The sequence below is a fragment of the Scyliorhinus torazame genome, chromosome 14 (genome assembly GCF_047496885.1).
Source record: "Scyliorhinus torazame isolate Kashiwa2021f chromosome 14, sScyTor2.1, whole genome shotgun sequence".
Lineage (NCBI taxonomy): Eukaryota > Metazoa > Chordata > Chondrichthyes > Carcharhiniformes > Scyliorhinidae > Scyliorhinus > Scyliorhinus torazame.
In genome coordinates, this window is record NC_092720.1 from 217,650,859 (window position 1) to 217,674,543 (window position 23,685).

Consider the following 23,685-nt stretch of genomic DNA (forward strand, 5'->3'; position numbering starts at 1 on the left):
CATGCTATCCATCACCTCGCGCAACCCAATCGGGGCCTCCTGGCCCTGCACCCGACCCTCCTCCACGTTTGAAACTACAACCCATCCAGGAACCGCCTCATCACCTCTTCCCCCCTCGGGGGCTCTGACTCATAAAGCCTCCAATAGAAGGCCTCAAATACCCCATTCACCCCCTTCAGATCCATCACCATCTTACCCCCCTCATCCCTCACTCAACAATTCTCCCTCGCCGCCTCCAGTTTTCTCAACTGATGGGCCAGCATCCTGCTTGTCTTCCCCCGTATTCATAAACTGCCCCCCTGGCCCTCCGCAACTGCTCTACCACCTTCCCAATCGACACTAACCCAAACTCCATCTGGAGCCTCAGCCTCTCCTTCAACAACCCTTCCTCAGGCACCACCGAGTACCTCATATCCACCCTCAAGATCTCCTCGACCACCCTATCCCTCTCTTCCCGCTCCATCCTCTCCCTGTGCACCCGAATCAAAATAAACTCCCCCCTAACTACAGCCTTGAGTGCCTCCCACAATGTGGCGGCTGTGACCTCCCCTATATCATTCACCTCCATATAGCCCCGAATGGGGCCCTCACCAGCTCACACACCCCTCTTCCACCAACAGCCCAAGTCCATCTGACACTACAGCCATTGGGCCTCCCCTGAACCACCCGCAAATCCACCCAGTGCGGCATGTGGTGAGAGACCACGATCGCCAAATACCCGAGTCGGACACTCCCGCCAGCAGCACCTTGGACATGAGGAAAAACATCGATCCAGAAATCCACCCAGTGAGTTGCGTGGTCAGAGACCACGATCGCCGAATACCCGAGTCGGACACCCCCACCAGCAGCACCTTATTCATTTTTTAAATTAAAAAAATAAATTTACTGTACCCAATTCATTTTTTCCAATTAAGGGGGAATTTAGTGTGGCCAATCCACCTAGCCTGCACATCTTTGGGTTGTGGGGGCGCAACCCACGCAAACACGGGGAGAATGTGCAAACTCCACACGGACAGTGACCCGGGGCCGGGATCGAACCTGGGACCTCGGCGCCGTGAGGCTGCAGGGCTAACCCACTGCGCCACCGTGCTGCCCCAGCAGCGCCTTATCCATGATGAAAAACATCAATCCAGAAATACAGCAGGTGCACAAAGAACATAGAAAATACAGCACAGAACAGGCCCTTCGGCCCACGATGTTGTGCCGAACTTTTGTCCTGGATTAAGAACAAATTAATCTACACCCCATCATTCTACCGTAATCCATGTACCTATCCAATAGCCGCTTGAAGGTCCCGCATGTTTCCGACTCAACTACTTCCACAGGCAGTGCATTCCATGCCCCCTCTACTCTCTGGGTAAAGAACCTGCCTCTGACATCCCCCCTGTATCTTCCACCATTCACCTTAAATTTATGTCCCCTTGTAATGGTTTGTTCTACCCAGGGAAAAAGTCTCTGACTGTCTACTCTATCTATTCCCCTGATCATCTTATAAACGTCTAACAAGTCTCCCCTCATCCTTCTCCGTTCTAATGAGAAAAGGCCAAGCACCCTCAACCTTTCCTCGTAAGACCTACTCTCCATTCCAGGCAACATCCTGGTAAATCTCCTTTGCACCTTTTCCAAAGCTTCCACATCCTTCCTAAAATGAGGCGACCAGAACTCCAAATGTGGCCTTACCAAGGTTTTGGACAGCTGCATCATCACCTCAGGGCTCTTAAATTCAATCCCTCTGCTAATGAACGCTGGCACACCATAGGCCTTCTTCACAGCTCCATCCACTTGAGTGGCAACTTTCAAAGATCTATGAACAGAGAGCCCAGATCACTGAGGGTGAGGAGATGTCAGTGTCAGTCAGTGGGCACAGGGGTGATGGGGGAATGGGACTCACTGTGAGTGAGGAGATGTCAGTGTCAGTGGGCACAGGGGTGATGGGGGAATGGGACTCACTGTGAGTGAGGAGATGTCAGTGTCAGTGGGCACAGGGGTGATGGGGGAATGGGACTCACTGAGTGAGGAGATGTCAGTGTCAGTGGGCACAGGGGTGATGGGGGAATGGGACTCACTGTGAGTGAGGAGATGTCAGTGTCAGTCAGTGGGCACAGGGGTGATGGGGGAATGGGACTCACTGTGAGTGAGGAGATGTCAGTGTCAGTGGGCACAGGGGTGATGGGGGAATGGGACTCACTGTGAGTGAGGAGATGTCAGTGTCAGTGGGCATAGGGGTGATGGGGGAATGGGACTCACTGTGAGTGAGGAGATGTCAGTGTCATAGGAATCTTTAATTTATAGGAATCTTAACCTGTCGAACTACGCCAGGTTTGGGGGAAGCTTAGTTGATGAATCAAGTCCTGGCGCAATACGACAAGTTGTAAGATTTGTAATATTTGTAGACTGTGTTAAGTTGTTTGATTCCTTGTATTATTCGACTGTGTATAGTTGAAGGAATTTATATCATCTCTGCTATTCGGTTATCAGTAGCACTTTGCGAATACTGGAACTCAGCAGAAATTTGCAGTATAAACTCCTCAGGTGCCAAAAAGAATTGTTTTATTTGTAGTCGCTGGATTACAATTTGAAAGTCATTTAAAAGGCAATTCGTAGACAATTCGAAGCTTTCAGAGAATTACAGACATTATCTTTCTTTGCTTAGGCAGACAGCTCGAAAGTAACTTTTAAAAGGTCAAAGTCTGGCAATGAAACATGAAAAGAGAGAGAAAGCTAATCTTCAGCTAAACTCAAACTCAAAGTCAAAAGTGGACTAACATCACTGACACAGACTGTTAAACTGACAACCCCCAAAAGACATAAACTAAAATGGAGACTAGAATCAAAGGCAAAAACTGACTAAACTAACAGAAAGACAAAACTTAAGCTACAAAGACAATACTCACAAAGACAACAAAAACCCCAACCTAACCTAACCTAACCTAACCTAACCTAACCTAACCTAACCTAACCTAACCTAACCTAAAATGGCCGGGAGAAACTTTTTAGTTATACACTTTCATATCTGTCTTAAGTCATCTAATTACACCCCAATATAATCCTAATTGGTTTGGGTTAGACTCAAACACATTTGATTTGATGGCAAGCCGTCCATCTTCAATGTGCAACATCAGCTTTTCTGACCCAGCTGTTATCTGCATTGTGAACAATGGTGCTATGTATTCAATCCCTTGACCTTGACAATTAGCACAAGACAGTGTCATTATCTTGAAAATATGCATTTGCCAGAACAACGGACTTCAGTAAAAGTGAATTATGCTGTATAAATGGGTATTTAAAACTGGGGCTCAACATTTATGCTTAAACAGCTATCTTTTACCTATACTAGTTGTATTTGAAATACTTGGCTTCTACAGTCGGCCCTTTGATAAATCGAAAAATTGAGATATATCAGAAAAGATTAAAATACATCATTAATGCGATAGGATAGGTAAAAGCGCAAAGAATCATTGCAGTTTTAAACAATAAAATGGAATTAACATTGCAACAGGCATTTCAAAATAATTATTAAAATTATTATACAATGAAAGTTGAACGTATGATCTAGTAATAAATGGTAAAATGATTATCAAAATTGATGTCAAGTCTTTGACATCTTCTGGATAATACACAAAAGCTTGTTGAAAGGGTTAATTTTCTTACAGGCACAAAAAGAGGCGTATAGCTTGGAATGATGCCATTCGCATCTTTAAACTTTTTTTTGTCACTCAAATGGACTGGGAGTAAAAGTTGGATTGCTGCCAAATTCCCGTTATCAAATTTCTTTGAACAACCTGTTCTTTTGGCTTTTAATCAAAGATTGTTGGGGTTTTTTTTAAACCAGCTTCCACATTGTTTGAAGTTTTAATTTCCAGGCTAATTTTAAACATTTATTTTAAAATATCAAATACAATAACTTATTAAATATATAACTGAACCAATCTTGTGCTGTATCTTGATTTTCTGTAGATGAATTTGTCGATTCTGTTAAAGGAAACACAGCTAACAAGATATGTTAATTTCTTTAAATTAATAAAGCAACGTTCAGAATAATGACAGTTTTCTTAAGTTGACAGTTCTTGGCAACTTTTTAGCGATACATTGAGGTTTCTTTAGCTGCTTTGATGGCAGCCGTTGTGTTCTGAGTAAGTTCCCCTTTTTCCTTTGGAAATTTTCTGTCCCAAGTAAACATCTTTCTGGGCAGTTTGTGCTTTGTGAAAGCTAGCTTTGTGACTGTTAGTACTGAGGTGGTTCAAGACCATCTGTAAATCTTTGTCATGATCATCTTTATTGATAGAGGTTATCAGAACATCATCTTCATATTGGATAATGGTGGAAGGCCGAACAGGCAGTTGCCTGAGATGATTCTGTAAAGCCATGTGGTAAACAGTTGGGCTATTATGATACTGTTGTTGATTAACTGTAAAAGCAAACCATGGTTGTAGTTGCTTAGCCAGTGTTGCTGACCAGAAGCCATACTGGGTGTGTCTTGTTGGTACGTGTTACATGGTTGACCACGAGGTGGAGATGTATTGTAGTGAACATTGTCTACTTCATTATCATCTCTCAAATCCATCCGTTGTTTTTGATAGCATTTTGCCATCCAGTGTCCTACTCTACCACAGGAAAGACATTGTGGTATTTTCTTACGTGATTTTAATGGAGCAAGGGTACATGTTTGCCCTTGTGCTGGTGGTGAAATTGTAGTTACTGCTGATATTCCTGCAGGTGCTGCAACAGCCGCCGCTGGAGCAGCAGGTAACATGGGCTGGATTTGAGCAATAGGCTGCATTTGAGCAGCTGCAGTGTTAAAAGTTGCCTGATTGTGCAAACCACGATCTATCTGAATGCATCGGTCAACTATGTCTCGGTATGTGCCAGCTGTGGCCCAAGCTGGTAAAACCAAATTCAAGGCAGCAGAAACTCCAGGTTTAACACCGGCTATAAAAGCCGTTTTTAATGGACTTAAAGTGCTTGCATCCCATGTGTCATTTTCCTTGTCGAGTGTCATCCCTGAATATTCCATCCAAGTACGTAAAAATCTTTCCTCAAAATCCTGAATATCTTCATTCTTTTTTTGAAAGCAAGCTGTGATCTTAGACCAATTGGTCCTCGGGGGGCGAAATTGTAATAGCCAATTCTTGATTGTTAGCCAACCAGCTTCTAAATTTTGCAAATCGTCTCCAAGGGCAACTTCTACTTCATTTTTAAGGGTTGAACTTATACGAGTACCTAGCATGATAGTCAGAATTTGTACTCCATCAAATGGGTGGAGACTGTAAATGGCTTGTAATCTGTGAATTCCATCCCATGTGGTCTTACCACCCTTTTTAGGGTGTGGAAGACCCTTGGACCATTCGTCAATTTTAGAAGGATCAATTTGTTCATGAACCCATTGGTGGTCAAATATGTTTCTAGTGATAGTTTCACCATCTTCTTCTATTTTTTTGCTTCCAACTCTAACCCGTTTGCGTTTTAAAGGGGCTAGTCGAATTGCTTTAGTATTTTGTATTGTAGGAACACTATCTTCGTCTGATTCATCCGACAGAGAAAATGATTTATTTTTAACAATTGATCTCGGCTGTGCAATTGCCGATTGTGCCACTAGGTGGGTGGCTTGGACTGCTTTCTGAGTTTGTTCAATCTTTTGTACAGAAAGCATGTTTGTCAAAGAATTACAATGTTCAGTCACGCTGGTTATATTTCTTTCTAAAACACATCTTTCTTTCACTAACTTGCAATTTTCAAGTTCAATTCGCTCAGTTTTTAATTGCAATTGTCGGTATTTTGACTCCACTTCAAAGACTTGATTTTGGAATTCTGTTATTTGAAAAGATAACTGCTGGAGTTCAGAGGTTTTGTTTTGCAAATCTGTTTTAATTTCATCATGATGCTCAAGTTTGGATTTTGCAACTCGTAAATCTGTTTTAATTTCATCATAATGCTCAAGTTTGGATTTTGCAACTTGCAAATCTGTTTCAAGTTTGGATTTTGCATCTTGCAAATCTGTTTTAATTTCATCATAATGCTCAAGTTTGGATTTTGCAACTTGCAATTCTGTTTCAAGTTTGGATTTTGCATCTTGCAATTCTGTTTTAATTTCATCATAATGCTCAAGTTTGGATTTTGCAACTTGCAAATCTGTTTTAATTTCATCATAATGCTCAAGTTTGGATTTTGCATCTTGCAATTCTGTTTTAATTTCATCAGAATGCTCAAGTTTGGATTTTGCATCTTGCAAATCTGTTTCAAGTTTGGATTTTGCATCTTGCAATTCTGTTTTAATTTCATCAGAATGCTCAAGTTTGGATTTTGCATCTTGCAAATCTGTTTCAAGTTTGGATTTTGCATCTTGCAATTCTTCAATGTAATTAATTGCCTTTTAGTAGACCTATACTCATCATCACTTCGTTCAGTATTTAATTGCAGCTGTTGGTATTTTGACTCCATTTTAAAAACTTGATTTTGGAATTCTGACTCCACTTTAAAAACTTGATTTTGAAATTCTGCGATTTGAACATTTAACTGCTGGAGTTCAGAGGTTTTATTTTGCAAATCTGTTCTAATTTCATCATAATGCTCAAGTTTGGATTTTGCATCTTGCAAATCTTCAAGAACTGCACTTAGTTGGTCTTTAGTGGACTGAAGCTGATGATCACTTTTATTTTTAACAATGATCTCTTGCTGACTGTGTATCTGTCCCGTAATTACCAGGGACCATTTTACACGTTCTGCACCGTGTAATCGTGTGCATTTTCCCCATGCTCTCTTGATATTATTGAAGGACCACTGTCCTCTGGGGATATCATACATTGATTCAATTTTTTTTGAGGTTTCACATAGGTTAAAATGTCTACGAGTGAAAGATCTACAATCCCCCAACATATCTTCAACAGAAACATCTGGTATTCCAGCACCCCCCTTGGATGTAGTGGGGAGTAATTTTCTGTCTGCTAAAGGCTCTGAATCTACACTTTGATTAGGATCAGCCATAACTTTTCTTGATCGCTGACTGACGTTTTATTTTAGTTGCTGCAGTGACTAATCTTCCAGTCACGCCTGATAGTCTGACCGACCGACTGGCACTTGATTTATTTAACAGTCTATAAAAAATGTTCTTTTCAAGGGTCGAAGTACTGATTGATGCGGCTTTAAGACTTTTAATGGGTGAAAAAGATATTTCTTACCCCAGTCTAGCCGTGGGTTCCGGCTGTCTTCTGGGCCTCCTCCGATTATCTCCGAAGCTTCCCGACCTCCTCCGATTATCTTCGAAGCTTTCCGTCGTCACCTGGGCCTCCGAAGGTCGTCCTCAGTACTCCCCCCCCCCCCCCCCCCCCCCCACCCCCCGACTGCCTGACTACGCCAATTAAAGGAATCTTTAATTTATAGGAATCTTAACCTGTCGAACTACGCCAGGTTTGGGGGAAGCTTAGTTGATGAATCAAGTCCTGGCGCAATTCGACAAGTTGTAAGATTTGTAATATTTGTAGACTGTGTTAAGTTGTTTGATTCCTTGTATTATTCGACTGTGTATAGTTGAAGGAATTTATATCATCTCTGCTATTCGGTTATCAGTAGCACTTTGCGAATACTGGAACTCAGCAGAAATTTGCAGTATAAACTCCTCAGGTGCCAAAAAGAATTGTTTTATTTGTAGTCGCTGGATTACAATTTGAAAGTCATTTAAAAGGCAATTCGTAGACAATTCGAAGCTTTCAGAGAATTACAGACATTATCTTTCTTTGCTTAGGCAGACAGCTCGAAAGTAACTTTTAAAAGGTCAAAGTCTGGCAATGAAACATGAAAAGAGAGAGAAAGCTAATCTTCAGCTAAACTCAAACTCAAAGTCAAAAGTGGACTAACATCACTGACACAGACTGTTAAACTGACAACCCCCAAAAGACATAAACTAAAATGGAGACTAGAATCAAAGGCAAAAACTGACTAAACTAACAGAAAGACAAAACTTAAGCTACAAAGACAATACTCACAAAGACAACAAAAACCCTAACCTAACCTAACCTAACCTAACCTAACCTAAAATGGCCGGGAGAAACTTTTTAGTTATACACTTTCATATCTGTCTTAAGTCATCTAATTACACCCCAATATAATCCTAATTGGTTTGGGTTAGACTCAAACACATTTGATTTGATGGCAAGCCGTCCATCTTCAATGTGCAACATCAGCTTTTCTGACCTAGCTGTTATCTGCATTGTGAACAATGGTGCTGTGTATTCAATCCCTTGACCTTGACAATTAGCACAAGACAGTGTCATTATCTTGAAAATATGCATTTGCCAGAACAACGGACTTCAGTAAAAGTGAATTATGCTGTATAAATGGGTATTTAAAACTGGGGCTCAACATTTATGCTTAAACAGCTATCTTTTACCTATACTAGTTGTATTTGAAATACTTGGCTTCTACAGGTGATGGGGGAATGGGACTCACTGTGAGTGAGGAGATGTCAGTGTCAGTGGGCATAGGGGTGATGGGGGAATGGGACTCACTGTGAGTGAGGAGATGTCAGTGTCAGTGGGCACAGGGGTGATGGGGGAATGGGACTCACTGTGAGTGAGGAGATGTCAGTGGGCACAGGGGTGATGGAGGAATGGGACTCACTGTGAGTGAGGAGATGTCAGTGTCAGTGGGCACAGGAGTGATGGGGGAATGGGACTCACTGTGAGTGAGGAGATGAGCAGCAGAGTTTGGGATGATTTTAAGTTTCTGGAGGGTAGAATGTGGGAGAGCTGCCAGAAGAATGTCAGAATGGTCAAGTCTGGAGGTAACAATGTCGTGAATGAGAGATTCAACAGCAGGTGAGCTGAGACGGGTGATGTCGGGAGAGCTATGGAGGTGGAAATAGTTTTAGTGAAGGTGTAGACATGTGGTCAGTAGCTCAACTCAGGCCTGGATTCTAGTGGAGGGAGCAATTGTAAAACTGGTGATAGAAACTCAAAACTGTGACAATGGTCATTAAAATTACTGAATCCCCCACTATTAACATCCTGGGGGTGACCACTGACCAGAAGCTGAACGGGACGAGCCAGATAAATACTGTGGCTACAAGAGCAAGTCAGCAGCTGGGAATCCTGCTGAAAGTAACTCACCTCCTGACTCCCCAAAGCCTGTCCACAAGTCAGGGGTGAGATGGAAAACTCTCCACTTGTCTGGGTGAATGCAGCTCCAACAACACTCAAGAAGCTCAACGCCATCCAGGACAAAGCAGCCCCGCTTGATTGGCGTCCCTTCCACAAACATTCACTCCCTCCACCTCCAATAGTGTCAGCCGTGTGCACCATCGACAAGATTCGCTGCAGAAACTCACTGAGGTTCCTCAGGCAGCACCTTCCAAACCCACGGCCACCACCATCGAGAAGGACAAGAGCAGCAGATACCTGGGATCACACTCCCCATCCTGATTGGGGAAAAATATTGGCTGTTCTTTCAGTGTCGTCGGGTCAAAATCCTGAAGCTCCCTCCCTAACAGCACGGTGGGTGTACCTACACCTCAGGGAGTGCAGCTGCTTCAAGAAGGCAGCTCTCAACCGCCGTCCTGAGAGAAATTCGAGATGGAAAATGAATACTGGTCTGGTCAGTGATGCCCAAATCACATAAATGAATAAAGAAAATTCCTGCCTCATTCCTGATGCCCCCGATTTTCAGGATAAGGGTGTGAGTAGTGAGCCCTCACTCGGCACTCCAAACCTGGGCAGCTCCATTCCAGGGTAGGGATCTCCTCGTCTCCCACAATTTTCATGGAGTCAGACCAGCTTTTCCATGATTTGTGGGTCACAGATTTCAGAGGAATAATGAGCCACAGTTAGGATTGAGAAACTTTTCAAAGTTTGTTTCACAATGTCTAAGCCAGTATCCTGAACAGCAGTTTTACACAGACTGTGAACTGAACATCTACCTCACACTGTGAATAACAGAATGAGATTTAATTTGGGGTTCCTATTTCAGAAAGATGTACAAATTATGTTTTTGTTCAGGAGGAACTGCGAACCTCACTGAAGCCAGTCCAGGACAAGGAGGAGGAATGTAACACTGTAAAACGTGATTATGAGAAAACATTCATTCACATTCAGGTATTTCTGATCTTAATTTGTTCTGTATTCTGGCAGAATTCTGGTCTCGATGATAAGAATTATAAAGAGACAGTGGAGTAGGTGTAAAAGAAATCACAAGGATGGTTCCAGAACTTATCTTAATGCGCAAAGCATTGGGAATAAGGTAGTAAATCTGTCACGTTAATATTTACAGCAGGCTGCCCGCACCCCCATCCCCTGTTACCCTCCGCTTCCACCATCTCTGCCTCCCTCGGGCACAGTGATCCAAGATCAAAAGCCCCCGATGCAGACCCTGTTCAGAGGATGGGTGTGAGGGTCCTGTCAGCAGACAGACAGAATCAGACTTTTGCATAAACTGAGGAGCACCAGAGCTAACCTCACAGCGAGGGATCATCACTCTCCTGCCTTGTATCGTGACCCGCTCGCTGACAGTGCCGACACAGGCCCATCACCCTGAGGTGATGTTTCACAGATCCTTGGAGGGTGGACAAGGGGGAGGGGAATGAGGGAAATGGGAGGAGGAGGGGATTGTCAGTGAAGGAGAGAAATGGGGAGGGTGGATTGGGGGTGAAGGAAGGAAACAGCGAATGGGATGAGGGATTCTTTTTCAGTTTGTAACCAGTGGGGTTCCACATGGATCAGTTCTGGGACCGCAATTGTTTACAATATGTATTAATGACACCGAGGGAGGAAGGGAATGTCTTGTAGCCAAATTTGCAAAAAAACCAAAATAGATGGAAAGGCAAATGGCGAGAGGGACACAGGCCATTTGCAAAGAGATTTTGATCGGTTAAGTATGTGGGAAAATAGTTGGCACACGGGGTGTAATGTGGGAAAATGTGAAGTTGTTCATTTTGGAAAGGAGAACAAAAGAGCAGAGTATTATTTAAATGGAGAAAAGCTGCAGAAAGCTGTGACACAGAGGGACTTGGGGATCTTGTACACGAAACACAGAAAGCTCGCAGACAGGTACAGCAGGTAATCAGGAAGGTGAATGGAATGTTGGCCCGCATTCCAAGGGGGTTGGAGGATAAGAGTCGGGAAGTCTTGCTGCAACTGTATAAGGTATTGGTGAGACCACATCTGGAGCACTGGGAGCAGTTTTGGTCCCTTATTTAAGGAAAGATATTATTTCAATGGAGGCTGTTGAAGTCAGATTTAGAAAGAAGGCTCTTAGACAAAAGGTACCCATTGGCTCAGATGCGTGTATAAGAGGCAATTTGTAGCAATAGATAGTGTCTAAACAATGCATGTGATTTTGTAAACTAAAAATTACTAATATCAGAAAGGACACAAAATGGCGGTTCGCTGAGCTAACAATACTAAAGACACAAAATGGCTTTTAGCTGAACTACCCACATTCCAGAACAACCATTCGCCTGGGTTCAGTTGCAAACTGGTATAAGTAACATCATTCAATTCCAGACAGCAGAGTTAGTCAGGGAGACAAGAATGATTGAAACAGACATGGGAAAAATGGGAGTACTTCACCAGCGAGTGATAACAGCTCCACAGGACAAAGAGCATTATGTATCCTCGCCAGCCCAAGGTGTCCAGATGCAGACAGGGAAGTTAACTTTAACAGTTAGTATGAGTGGCTTCTTCATGAAGTCAGGGGCTGGTAAGGGGCCAACCCACTTTACGTCATGTCAAATTTAATTGTATATATAACTAATGTATGTAATCTACAACCAATATTATTGGACAAGGTCCAGCCGAAATGAGCCGTGTAGCTGTTTTGAAAATGTATAAGAATGGATGTTTTCCTTTGTTCGGCGGAGAGGTGGTCTGGGACTTTAACAGACGTCATCTCCCCGCCGGCGAAATAAACAGTTTGATGCGAGGACCAGGAGGAGCCCTGGGCATTGAGTGATTTATTTGAGATCCTCTCCCACTAACAGAGGCGGTTCAGTGAAGGTTCACCAGGATGATTCCCCGGTATGGAGGGATTGTCTAATGAGAAAAGGTGAAACAAATTGGGACTCTACTCATTGGAATTCAGAAGAATGAGAGATGATCTCATTGAAACATATTGGATTGTTAAGGGGCTGACAGGGTGAATGCTGAGAGGATGTTTCCCTCATGGGAGAGTCTAGGACCAGAGAGCACAGTTTCAGAATAAAGGGGAGCCAATTTCAGACTGAGATGAGGAGGAATTCCTTCTCTCAGAGGGTTGTGGGTCTTTGGAACGCCTTACCACAGAGAGTTGTGGGGGCAGAGCCCTTGTGTATATTTAAGGCTGAGGCAGATAGATTGCTGATCAGGGATACTGGGAAAGGGCAGGAACGTGGACATGAAGAATGTCGGATCAGCCACGATCCTATTGAATGGCGGAGCAGACTCGAGGGGCCGAATGGCCTATTCCCCTGTTCCTATTTCTTATGGTCTTAACTAAGATGTTAAACCTATCAGGAAAGATTAAATTGACTGGGGCTCTTTTCTCTGGAATAGAGAAGCTGTGAGGTCAGCTGAGTTCTTTATAATTATTTCAGGGTTTGATAGTGTAGATACAGAGAATGTTTCTACTGGACAGAGAGTCTAAAACCTGGGGTTTCAAATCCAAGATAATCACCAGTAAACCAAATAGAGAAATCAGTAACTCGATCCTCAGTTAGAGCTCCCTCTCCTGAATAAATTATCATCTGCGAATTGATTATCTATTATATCTAATCAATTAACTAGATTTCACTGCATGAGGGAATAGTTTTCTGTATCAAAGTCATGTCTTCACCTTAATAAATTATCCAGTTTGGGAACTAACTAGATTGGGAATGTTTTTTTCTGGAATATTCTGATCTGAACAGAACTGTTCAGGCTGAATAACCTTTTAAAAATCCTCATTAATTTTCAATCTCACTGATATTTCCCAAAGGACCAAAGTGTAAAGACAGAGAAACAGATTAAAGCCCAATTTGAAAAGCTTCACCAGTTTCTCCGTGAGGAAGAGAGGATTGAGTTGGAAGATCTGAAACTGGAGAAAGAGAAAAAGAGTCAGGAGATGAAGGAGAGGATTGAGAAGATAACGGAGGAAATCTCATCGCTTTCAGTCACTGTTCAGGAGATTGAACAAGAGCTGAGTGAACAGGACAACATCAAGTTTTTCATGGTAACTTTATTTATTTTTCTCTCCTTCTCCGTCTTGAAGAATGAGCAGGTTGTGTCATCAAAATCCAGAATATAAAACTCACCGACCAAAACAACCCCATCACCTGTCACATTTGGTTTCCTCTGTCTCACACCCAGGATCACTAACGGCTCTTTAACACGGAAATGACTAAATCTGGACCTTGTTTACTGTAATATTATAGAGGGATAGTTTCATCAAATTAAACAATGAAGAAAATCAGCTTCATCCAGAGTGAGGAACCCTCCGAATGGTCAGACCATTCTCCCCCGAGTGGACATTTCCAGTTGTTGGTCTGAGACTGGGAACTACAGTCCAGGATCCAGCCAGGCAGGACCATGTTTCCAATGCTTGGCTCCTCCCCGGCTAGAACTGGAATGATTCTGTCCAGGAGAGAGCTCTCCACAGGGTCAGTTACACAGATAGGTAAAGCTTCCTCCCAGCAGTTAAATAGTTCAATGTTCAGAGAGTGAGAGGGGAGAGTCTCCACACTGAAAACATTTAAATTGAGATCAATTTGATTTTCAGCATTTCCCAGGAAGTTCAGTGAACCCCTGAGTATTTACTTTAGTGAATTCTCTGCTGTGTATTGAGATGCTGATGAATCTATTTGAACAGTGTTGGGTGAGGGATAAATGTTGACCAGGACACTGAGAGAACTCCTGTGCTCTTCTTGGAATAGAGTCTTGGAATCTTTTACCTTCACCTGAGCAGACAGAAGAGAGCTGGGTTTAAGACCTCAGCGGAAAGCCGCTGCCTCTGACAATGGAGTTCCCACTCAGCTGGTTGCTCATTGAGCTCAGTGTGACTCACAGCAAGTGGAGCTGACATTCGAATTCATTCTGTCTGCTTCAGCTTACACAGAGTGGTCTGACACTCTGTCTGTAGTATCACTGCAGACAAAGATTCAAACACAAGTTTGATGAGTCCCAAGACTGAAGGTTAAACTAACATTGCAGATTGACCCCAGTTTCTAGGTGATTTCTATTGGACACTGGTACAGGTACAGCCCCCCAAATCCGGCTGTCCAAAACCCGGAATTGTCCACAAACCGGAATTGTCCACAAACCCGGAATTGTCCAAAAACCAGAATTGGCCCCAAACCGGAATTGTCCACAAACCCAGAATTGTCCACAAACCCGGAATTGTTCACAAACCGGAATTGTCCCCAAACCGGAATTGTCCACAAACCCAGAATTGTACACAAACCAGAATTGTCCCCAAACCGGACATTTTTCTCCCTGTGGACTGCTCAATGTTTACAACATGTATATAATTGACCCTGTCTGTTTAATAACCTGCACTTCATGACAATGGAATTCCTGTTTATCTGGTCATTTTCCATCAGTAACATGTCTGTATTTTCAGCAATATTTAAGATCTGTTCCACCAAGTGAGTGTTAATAAATTAATTCCAGTAATTGGACATTGATGAGGATTTTATAATTGGATTGTAACTCTGTGAGTTGTGTTGTGCAGTAAGATCGAGTCATTTGTAATATTGTGGAGTAACTCACAGTCCAGTGAGGACAGCAAGAGGCAGGCCAATAACTTTCTATATTTAAAGTGTACTTTTCTGTGCAATCCAATCTGTAACTTTACATTTTGTGATAAAATATTCTCCAAACACAAACAGTAATAATTGTTCTTGTTCCACAGAAATTTCCGGATTTACAGAAAAGGTAAAATTCATCCCCTGATTTGATTTTAATTTCTAACCTATTTCTCGCCCAGCCTGGAATGATCCAACACTGACCTTTATCTCCTGTTTCAGACTGAAGCGAACTCTCCCAGAGCCACAGGAGGTTTACCCGTTAATAAATGTGGGGAAGTACATTGGCTCACTGCAGTACAGAGTGTGGAAAAAGATGCTGACGGTGATTAATACAGGTGGGTGTGAGCTTCCTGACCCCAGCTATTAAACAGCTCTCTCGGTTATTAGTAGAAGGGACCGGTCTCTTTATATTAAATACAGAATTGTATTTGTAACAGATTAGACTTTACTTCAGTCAGTTTTCTGTTAAAATACAGAATTGTCAGATCAGCTATTGTTACGACCCCCTGGGCGAGTGCGCCGTCAATTCAGTCATACTTGACCCAGAATAACAACACAACTTAAATTAATAAATAATTCAGAGAAAAACACCCAAAGTCTTTGGCCCTTCACCACCCAATAATTACACTCACCAGGTTTGTAAATTTAAAAACAATTAATTTTATTAATGACACTAACTATAGTTAAATATGCAGCAAATACAAAAGGTTGACTAATTCCTACCCCCCCCCCCCCCCCCACTTAAACTCGTCCCATCCTCTACTCAAACACACACTCACTCACACACATACTCACAGAAGACAGACAAACACAGAGGGGGGAAGATGGGTGTAAAAATAATGCTGAAAGTAAAACGAAAGAGACTTTGTTACAGATGGCTGTTTCTAGCACAGCTTTCTTCAATCGAGGCTTTCAGGTCGAGATTTTCATTTTGAGTCTGTAATGGTTTCCCCCTTCCTCCTCACTCTCTCACCCCTCACTCTCCCTCTCTGTCTCACTCTCCCTCGCTCTCTCTCTCGCTCTCTCCCCCTCCCTTTCTTGCTCTCTCCTTCTCTGTCTCGCTCTCCCTCGCTCTCGCCCTCGCTCTTGCTCTCGTTCGCTTGCCCTTGCTCTCTCTCCCTCATTCTCTCCCTCGCTCTCCCCCTCGTTCTTGCTCTCTCCCTCGCTCTCACTCTCTCCCCCGCTCTCACTCTCTCCCTCGCTCTTGCTCTCTCCCTCGCTCTTGCTCTCTCCCTCGATGTCACTCTCGCTCTCTCCTTCGCTCATTCCCTTGATCTCACCTGTTCCCTCGCTCTTGCTCTTTCGCTCTCGTCACTCCCTCGATCTTGCTCTCTCCCTCGGTCTCACTCCCTTGTTCTTGCTCTCTTTCTCGTTCTTGGTCACTCCCTCAATGTCACTCTCTCTCGTTCTTGATATCTCGATCGCTCCCTCGATCTTGTCCTCGCTCGCTCCCTCGTCCTCGCTTGCTCGCTCCCTCAACCTCTCTCTCTACCTCGCTCTCGGTCGCTCCCTCGATCTCACTCTTAATTGCCTCGCTCACTGACTCGATCTCCCTCTATACCTCACTCTCCCACTGTGTCTTGGTTCCCTCACTCTCTCCCTCTCTTTCTCCCTCTCTTTCTCTTTCTCCCTCACTTTCCTTTGCTCCCGCTCGCTCTCTCTTACCTTGCTGTCCCTCACATTTTCTTTCGCTTTACCCCACTCTCTCCTTCTCTCTGTATGTCTTGAGCTTTCCATCTCTCCTTTTCTGTCTGTCACTCTCTCTCTCCCTCTCTGTAACGGGGTTTCCTCAGCCTCACTGCAGGGTGTGTGATGCGCAATCAATATACTCGAGACGAAGGTATTCAGTAACTGAGGCTTTAATGCACTAGAACTGATCCCCAGCAGCTTCGTAACAGAAAGTGAAGGCTGCTGGGATGGCACCATCTCTTATACCCCGCCTTCAGGGCGGAGCTACTTCACACAGCCAATGGTAGACTCCAGGGTCTCAACCAATGGCGTTGGCCTCTCAGGTACCGCAATACCTGGTATTACCACATTCACCCCCTGTTAGGAAGGAATCCGTCGGGGAGGAGGTGGCCAGTGAAAAAAAATAGCCCTTCACATGGTAGGACCAGGTATTGAGGCACCGTACAATCGAGGATTCGATCAAAATGTTCAGTTATTGTGAGAGTCAGGATGAAGCAATAAGTCGCTCTGGTGGCCTGATCGTCCTCCTGGAGCGTCGGAGCTTCAGTGGTGATCCTGGTGTAGGTCTCGGTGGTTGCGACTCCGGGAGCATAGTTTCGGCCTCCTCAGCAGCTTCATCATCCCTGGGCGGCGCTGTTGGGGCAAGCGATTGGCCTGGGGGAGGGAAACTTGTAGGGGGCGCCGATGAGTGGCCGGGCCAGGGCCGGAGTGGCGGGAATACTGAGCCCTCCCACTGCTGCGGGGGTGGTGGAGGTGGGGCTAATGGCTCGGGAGTGCGTGGGGTTCCGGCGGGCGCTAGGTCCCGAAGGGAGACTACATACAGAGAGGAGGAGAGAGTGGGGTAAAGCGAAAGAAAATGTGAGGGACAGCAAAGTAAGAGAGAGCGAGCGGGAGCAAAGGAGAGTGAGGGAGAAAGAGAAAGAGAGGGAGAACGAGAGGGAGAGAGCGAGGGAACCAAGACACAGTGGGAGAGTGAGGTATAGAGGGAGATCGAGTCAGTGAGCGAGGCAATTAAGAGTGAGATCGAGGGAGCGACCGAGAGCGAGGTAGAGAGAGAGGTTGAGGGAGCGAGCAAGCGAGGACGAGGGAGCGAGCGAGGACAAGATCGAGGGAGCGATCGAGATATCAAGAACAAGAGAGAGTGACATTGAGGGAGTGACCAAGAACGAGAAAGAGAGCAAGAACAAGGGAGTGAGACCGAGGGAGAGAGCAAGATCGAGGGAGTGACGAGAGCGAAAGAGCAAGAGCGAGGGAACAGGTGAGATCAAGGGAATGAGCGAAGGAGAGAGCGAGAGTGACATCCCTCTGTCGACCGAGGCCCGCCATGCTTTCAGCCGCATCAAAGCAGACATTGCAAGGGCCACGATGCGCGCTATCAACGAGTCCCTCCCCTTCCAGGTCGAGAGCGATGCGTCCGACGTCGCTCTGGCGGCCACCCTCAACCAAGCGGGCAGGCCCGTGGCTTTCTTTTCCCGTACCCTCCATGCTTCCGAGATCCGCCACTCCTCGAAAAGGAGGCCCAGGCCATAGTAGAGGCTGTGAGACATTGGAGGCATTACCTGGCCAGCAGGAGGTTCACTCTCCTCACAGAGTGACTGCGGGTTAGCGTGCAGCAGGTGGACCCTCTCGACCAACGAGTCTGACTTGTGCACTCGCACGTGCTTCCGAAGCAGGATGGGTCCGGGTGTTGCTAGCCAGGTTGGGAGCGAGGTCCCGGAGGAGGACTTCCTGGGGAAGACAAGAAGATGCTCATGAGGTGTCTGATTGGTGGTTGTTCAGAGCAGTGACCGGATGGCATGAAGGGCCACCGGGAGCACTTCTTGCCAGCGGGAGACTGTGAGATTCCTAGACCGGAGGGCCAGTAGGACGGTCTTCCAGACCGTTCCGTTCTCCCTCTCTCCCTGCCCGTTTCCCCGGGGGTTGTAACTGGTCGTCCTGCTCGAGGCGATGCCTTTGCTGAGCAGGAATTGACGCAGTTCGTCGCTCATAAAAGGAGGACCCCCTATCGCTGTGTATGTACGCGGGGAAACCGAACAGTGTACAGACACCCTGGAGGACCTTGATGACGGTGGTTGTGGTCATGTCTGGGCAGGGGATTGCGAATGGGAACCGGGAGTACTCGTCAATCACGTTCAGGAAATACGTGTTGCGGTCAGTGGAGGGGAGGGGACCTTTAACTCCATACTGAGGCGTTCAAAGGGATGGGAAGCCTTTATCAGGTGCGCCCTCTCTGGCCGGTAGAAGTGCACTCCGCGCAGATTTGGCAGTCCCTGGTGACTGTCCTGACCTCCTCGATGGAGTAGAGCAGGTTGCGGGTCTTAACGAAGTGGAAGAAACAAGTGACCCCCGGGTGGCAGAGGTCCTCGTGGAGGGCTCGGAGGCGGTCCACTTGTGCGGTGGCACAAGTGCCGCGGGACAGGGCATCAGGAGGCTCATTCAGCTTCCCGGGATGGTACAAGATCTCCTAGTTGTAGGCGGAGAGTTCTATCCTCCACCGCAAGAACCTGTCGTTCTTAATCTTGCCCCGCTGTGCATTATCGAACATGAAGGCTACCGACCGTTGGTCTGTGAGGAGAGTGAACCTCCTGCTGGCCAGGTAATGCCTCCAATGTCTCACAGCCTCTACTATGGCCTGGGCCTCCTTTTCGAGGAGTGGCGGATTTCGGAAGCATGTAGGGTACGGGAAAAGAAAGCCACGGGCCTGCCCGCTTGGTTGAGGGTGGCCGCCAGAGCGACGTCGGACGCATCGCTCTCGACCTGGAAGGGGAGGGACTCGTTGATAGCGCGCATCGTGGCCCTTGCAATGTCTGCTTTGATGCGGCTGAAAGCATGGCGGGCCTCGGTCGACAGAGGGAAGGTCGTGGACTGGATTAGGGGTTGGGCTTTGTCTGCGTATTTCGGGACCCACTGAGCGTAATAGCTGAAGAACCCGAGGCAGCGTTTCAGGGCCTTGGGGCAGTGAGGGAGGGGGAACTCCATGAGGGCGCACAAGCGTTCGGGGTCAGGGCCTATAACTCCGTTCCGCACTACGTAGCCAAGGATGGCTATGCAGTCGGTGCGGAACATGCACTTATCCTTATTGTACATGAGGTTAAGGATTTGTGCGGTCTGGAGGAATTTGCGACGGTTGGCGTCGTGGTCCTGCTGATCATGGCCGCAGATGGTGACGTTATCCAGATACGGAAACGTTGCGCGTAAGCCGTAACGGTCAACCATTCAGTCCATCTCTCGCTGGAAGACCGAGACCCCATTAGTGACACCGAAGGGAACCCTTAAGAATTGGTAGAGCTGCCCATCTGCTTCGAAGACAGTGTACTTGCGGTCACTAATACGGAGGGGTAGCTGGTGGTAGGCGGACTTGAGAGCCACCGTTGAGAAGACCTTGTATTGCGCGATCCTGTTTACCATGTCGGCTATACGGGGTTGACGGTACGCGTCCAGCTGCGTAAACCTGTTGATGGTCTGACTGTAGTCGATGACCATCCTATGTTTCTCCCCGATCTTTACCACCACTACTTGAGCTCTCCAGGGACTGTTGCTCGCTTCGATGACTCCTTCCTTCAGCAGCCTTTGGACTTCTGACCTGATGAAGGTCCGGTCCTGGGCGCTGTACCTTCTGCTCCTGGTGGCGACGGGTTTGCAATCCGGGGTGAGGTTTGCAAACAGGGAAGGCGGGTCGACCTTAAGGGTCGCGAGGCTGCAGACAGTAAGGGGCGGTATAGGGTCGCCGAATTCAAAGGTCAGGCTTTGCAGGTGGCAGTGGAAATCCAGCCCCAGGAGGGTAGCCGCGCAGAGTTGCGGCAGGACATACAGGTGGAAATTATCGAATTTCCGACCTTGGACAGTGAGGTTCGCCAGGCAGTACCCCTTTATTTCCACCGAATGTGACCCGGAGGCCAGGGAGATCCTTTGGCTTAAAGGGTGGGTCACGGGGACCGTCGTTGTAGCCATCGCGAGTGTCCGAGGGCGACTTTGGTCCAACGTCACCGATGCCAGATGAAGCAGCTGCGAGCTCTGGTCGGGCAGCGTGTAGTCAGCCGAGCTGGGGGCCTGGGGCCCCATCCAAGAAGGCGTCACCCACGGATCGCACATGGTGTCCAGGAAATCCCAAGATGGCGGCGGGGATGGACAAAATGGCGGCGCGGTGTTCGTGGCGCAAAATGGCCGCGCCCTTGTGTCGCACATGGCCCTAGGGAAGGAGCGCTGGTCGGTCGGGGCCTGGGGGGGTTTTGCCGCGGCGGTCCGGAGCCACCGGAGAGCGCGGCGATGGCGACGACCTGACAGACCCCTTTTTGTCGCACCCTTTGCAGGTGGCGGTGCGGGCCGGGCAGCACGCGCGCGGATGACCTGCCTGCCCGCAGAAAAAGCAGCGGGCTCCAACGGCGTTAGCGGGCTGTCCGGTAGCGCAGGCCAGTGGGGTCAGGGGGAAGATCTGGGGGTCTGCGCAGCGGGGTGCCATGCGGGCCAGGAGGCGGACACGCGGTCGGGAGCGTAGGCTTGCGTGTTTTGGTATGCGATGTCCATGGACCCAGCCAGGGCCCGTGCCTCTCTGAGCCCAAGTGTGTCCTTCTCCAGGAGCCTCCTGCGGATATCAGAGGAGCTCATACCTGCCACGACAGCAACTCTTATTAAAAGTTCAGTGTGCTCGCTCCCGAAACTGGTGGGCATCTGCAGCTTTGGCCCAGCACCAGTAGCGCCCGGTAGAATTCTTCCAGTGATTCCCCGGGGCTTTGCCGCCTCGTAGCGAGCAGGTGGCGAGCGTCGACCTGGTTAACAGGGCGGATGTAATGTCCTTCCAGTAGTAGGATGGCGGCATCGTACTTCGCCGCCTCCTCGATAATGGGATAGATCCCAGGGCTGACCCTTGATCGCAGGAGATGCATTTTCTGACCTTCAGTGGGCTCTCCTTCGGCCGTCTCTGGGCAACCCTTAAAACACGCCAGCCAGTATTTAAATATAGCAGGCCGGGTTTTCCGCGTGGGGGCTGAGTTGGAGGCACTCTGGCTTGATACGGAGATCCATCCTTCCAGCTGAGTTGCAGTGCATTAAATTGATGTGCAATCAATATACTCGAGACGAAGGTATTCAGTAACTGAGGCTTTAATGCACTAGAACTGATCCCCAGCAGTTTCGTAACAGAAAGTGAAGGCTGCTGGGACGGCACCATCTCTTATACCCCGCCTTCAGGGCGGAGCTACTTCACACAGCCAATGGTAGACTCCAGGGTCTCAACCAATGGCGTCGGCCTCTCAGGTACCGCAATACCTGGTATTACCACAGTGTGGTCTCCAGGTAAAACCTTCCCCCGTTTCCCGTGTCTTCCCGTTTCCCCTGTATTCTGTTTAAACTCTTCCCCAGGGGATAAATTCCTAATTCTGGTTCCTTGCTGATTTTGCCAATCACTAACCGGCTGTGAAAGTTACAGTGAGAGGGACTAACATTTTATCCGTGTCCATCTGTTCCCAGCTCCAGTGACCTTCGACCCTAATACAGCCCATCCTGTCCTTTTCCTGTCTGAGGAGCTGAGCACCGTGAGATACACCGGGAAACGGGTGCAGCTTCCCGACAATCCGGAGAGATTCGATCGCTGTCCCTGTGTCCTGGGATCAGAGGGATTCACATCAGGAAAACATTCCTGGGAGGTGGAGGTGGGAAACAAGACTGATTGGAGTGTGGGTGTGGCCAAGGAATCCGTAAACAGGAAGGGGAAATTCACCCTGGATCCAGATAACGGATTCTGGACATTGATGCTGAGACAGGGGAATAAATACTCGGCTTGTGAGAATCCACCAAAACTCTTAGATCTGAGAGTGAAGCCGAGAAAGATTCGAGTCTGTCTGGATTATGAGGGAGGGAAGGTTTCCTTTTATAACTCAGATAACAAGTCTCGTATCTACACTTTCACTGGGACATTCACTGAGAAACTCTATCCTTATTTCAGTCCAAGTCTCACTGATGGTGGTAAAAACAGAGAACCCCTGAAAATCTGTCCGCGGACAGTAACAATCCAGGAGGATGAGGGTTTTATCCCTTCATCCAAATAAAGACTGTTTCCTGTAGGTGGGGGAGGGGGAGACCCCACACACTGGGTCAGCGGGTGGGGGAGGGGAAGGCTCCACACACTGGGTCAGCGGGTGGGGGAAGGGAAGGCCCCACACACTAGGTCAGTGGGTCGGGGAAGGGAAGGCCCCACACACTGGGTCACTGGGTGGGGGAGGGGAAGGTCCCACTCACTGGGTGGGGGGTGGGGATGGCCACACACACTGGGCCACTGGGTGGGGGAGGGGAAGGTCCCACTCACTGTGTGGGGGTGGGGGTGGCCCCACACACTGGGTCACTGGGTGGGTGAGGCCCCACACACTGGGTGGGGGGGGGGAAAGCCCCACATACTGGGTCACTGGATGGGGGAGGAGGAGGCTCCACAAACTGGGTCACTGGGTGGGGTAGGGGGAGGCCCCAAACACTGGGCACTGGGTGGGGGAGGGGTAGGTCCCACACACTGGGTCACTGGGTGGGGGAGGCCCCACACACTGGGTCACTGGGTGGGGGAGGGGAAAGCCCCACACACTCAGTCACTGGGTAGGGGAGGGGAAGACTCCACACACTGGGTCACTGGGAGAGGGAGGCCCGACACACTGGGTCACGAGGTGGGGGAGGGGGAGACCCCACACACTGGGTCACTGGGTGGGGAGGTGAAGGCTCCACACACTGGGTCACTGTGTGGGGGAGGGGAAGGTCCCACACACTGGGTGGGGAGGGTAAGGCCCCACACACTGGGTCACTGGGTGGGGGAGGGGGGAGGCCCCACACACTGGGTCACTGGGTGGGGGAGGGGAAGGTCCCACACACTGGGTCACTGGGTGGGGGAGGGGGAAGCCCCACACCCTGGGTCACTGGGTGGAGGAGGGGAAGGCCCCACACACTGGGTCACTGGGTGCGGGAGGGGGGAGGGAAGGCCCACACACTGGGTCACTGGGTGGGGAGGGAGGCCCCACACACTGGGTCACTGGTTGGGGGAGGGGGAAGCCCCACACACTGGGTCAATGGGTGGGGGAGGGGAAGGCCCCACACACCGGGTCACTGGGTGGGGGAGGGGAAGGCCCCACACACTGGGCCACTGGGTGGGAAGGGGAAAGCCCACACACTGGGTGGGGAGGGGAAGGCCGCACACACTGCGTCACTGGGAGGGCGAGGGGGATACCACACAGACAGACTGGGTCACTGGGTCACGGGGAGGGGGAGGCCCAACACAC

The 23,685-nt window shown here is 47.9% G+C and overlaps 2 protein-coding genes across 2 annotated transcripts in view; one reads left to right on the top strand and one right to left on the bottom strand.

Moving 5' to 3' along the window:
* Positions 1-22,510, top strand: part of LOC140390504 (zinc-binding protein A33-like) — a 34,057-nt gene extending 11,547 nt beyond the window's left edge. The window contains exons 2-6 of the mRNA XM_072475673.1: positions 9,987-10,082; positions 12,937-13,170; positions 14,848-14,870; positions 14,963-15,078; positions 21,899-22,510. Coding sequence (XP_072331774.1) covers positions 9,987-10,082; positions 12,937-13,170; positions 14,848-14,870; positions 14,963-15,078; positions 21,899-22,476 — 1,047 coding nt within the window. The 3' untranslated portion in view covers positions 22,477-22,510. The remainder of the gene's footprint in view (positions 1-9,986; positions 10,083-12,936; positions 13,171-14,847; positions 14,871-14,962; positions 15,079-21,898) is intronic.
* Positions 2,534-6,369, bottom strand: LOC140390501 (uncharacterized). Its single transcript, XM_072475671.1, has 2 exons — positions 2,946-6,369; positions 2,534-2,915 (listed from the first exon to the last, which is right to left on the bottom strand). Exon 1 carries the CDS (start codon positions 5,648-5,650, stop codon positions 4,292-4,294), a length of 1,359 nt encoding a protein of 452 aa, XP_072331772.1. The 5' UTR covers positions 5,651-6,369; the 3' UTR covers positions 2,534-2,915; positions 2,946-4,291.
* Positions 22,511-23,685: the final 1,175 nt, after the last annotated feature.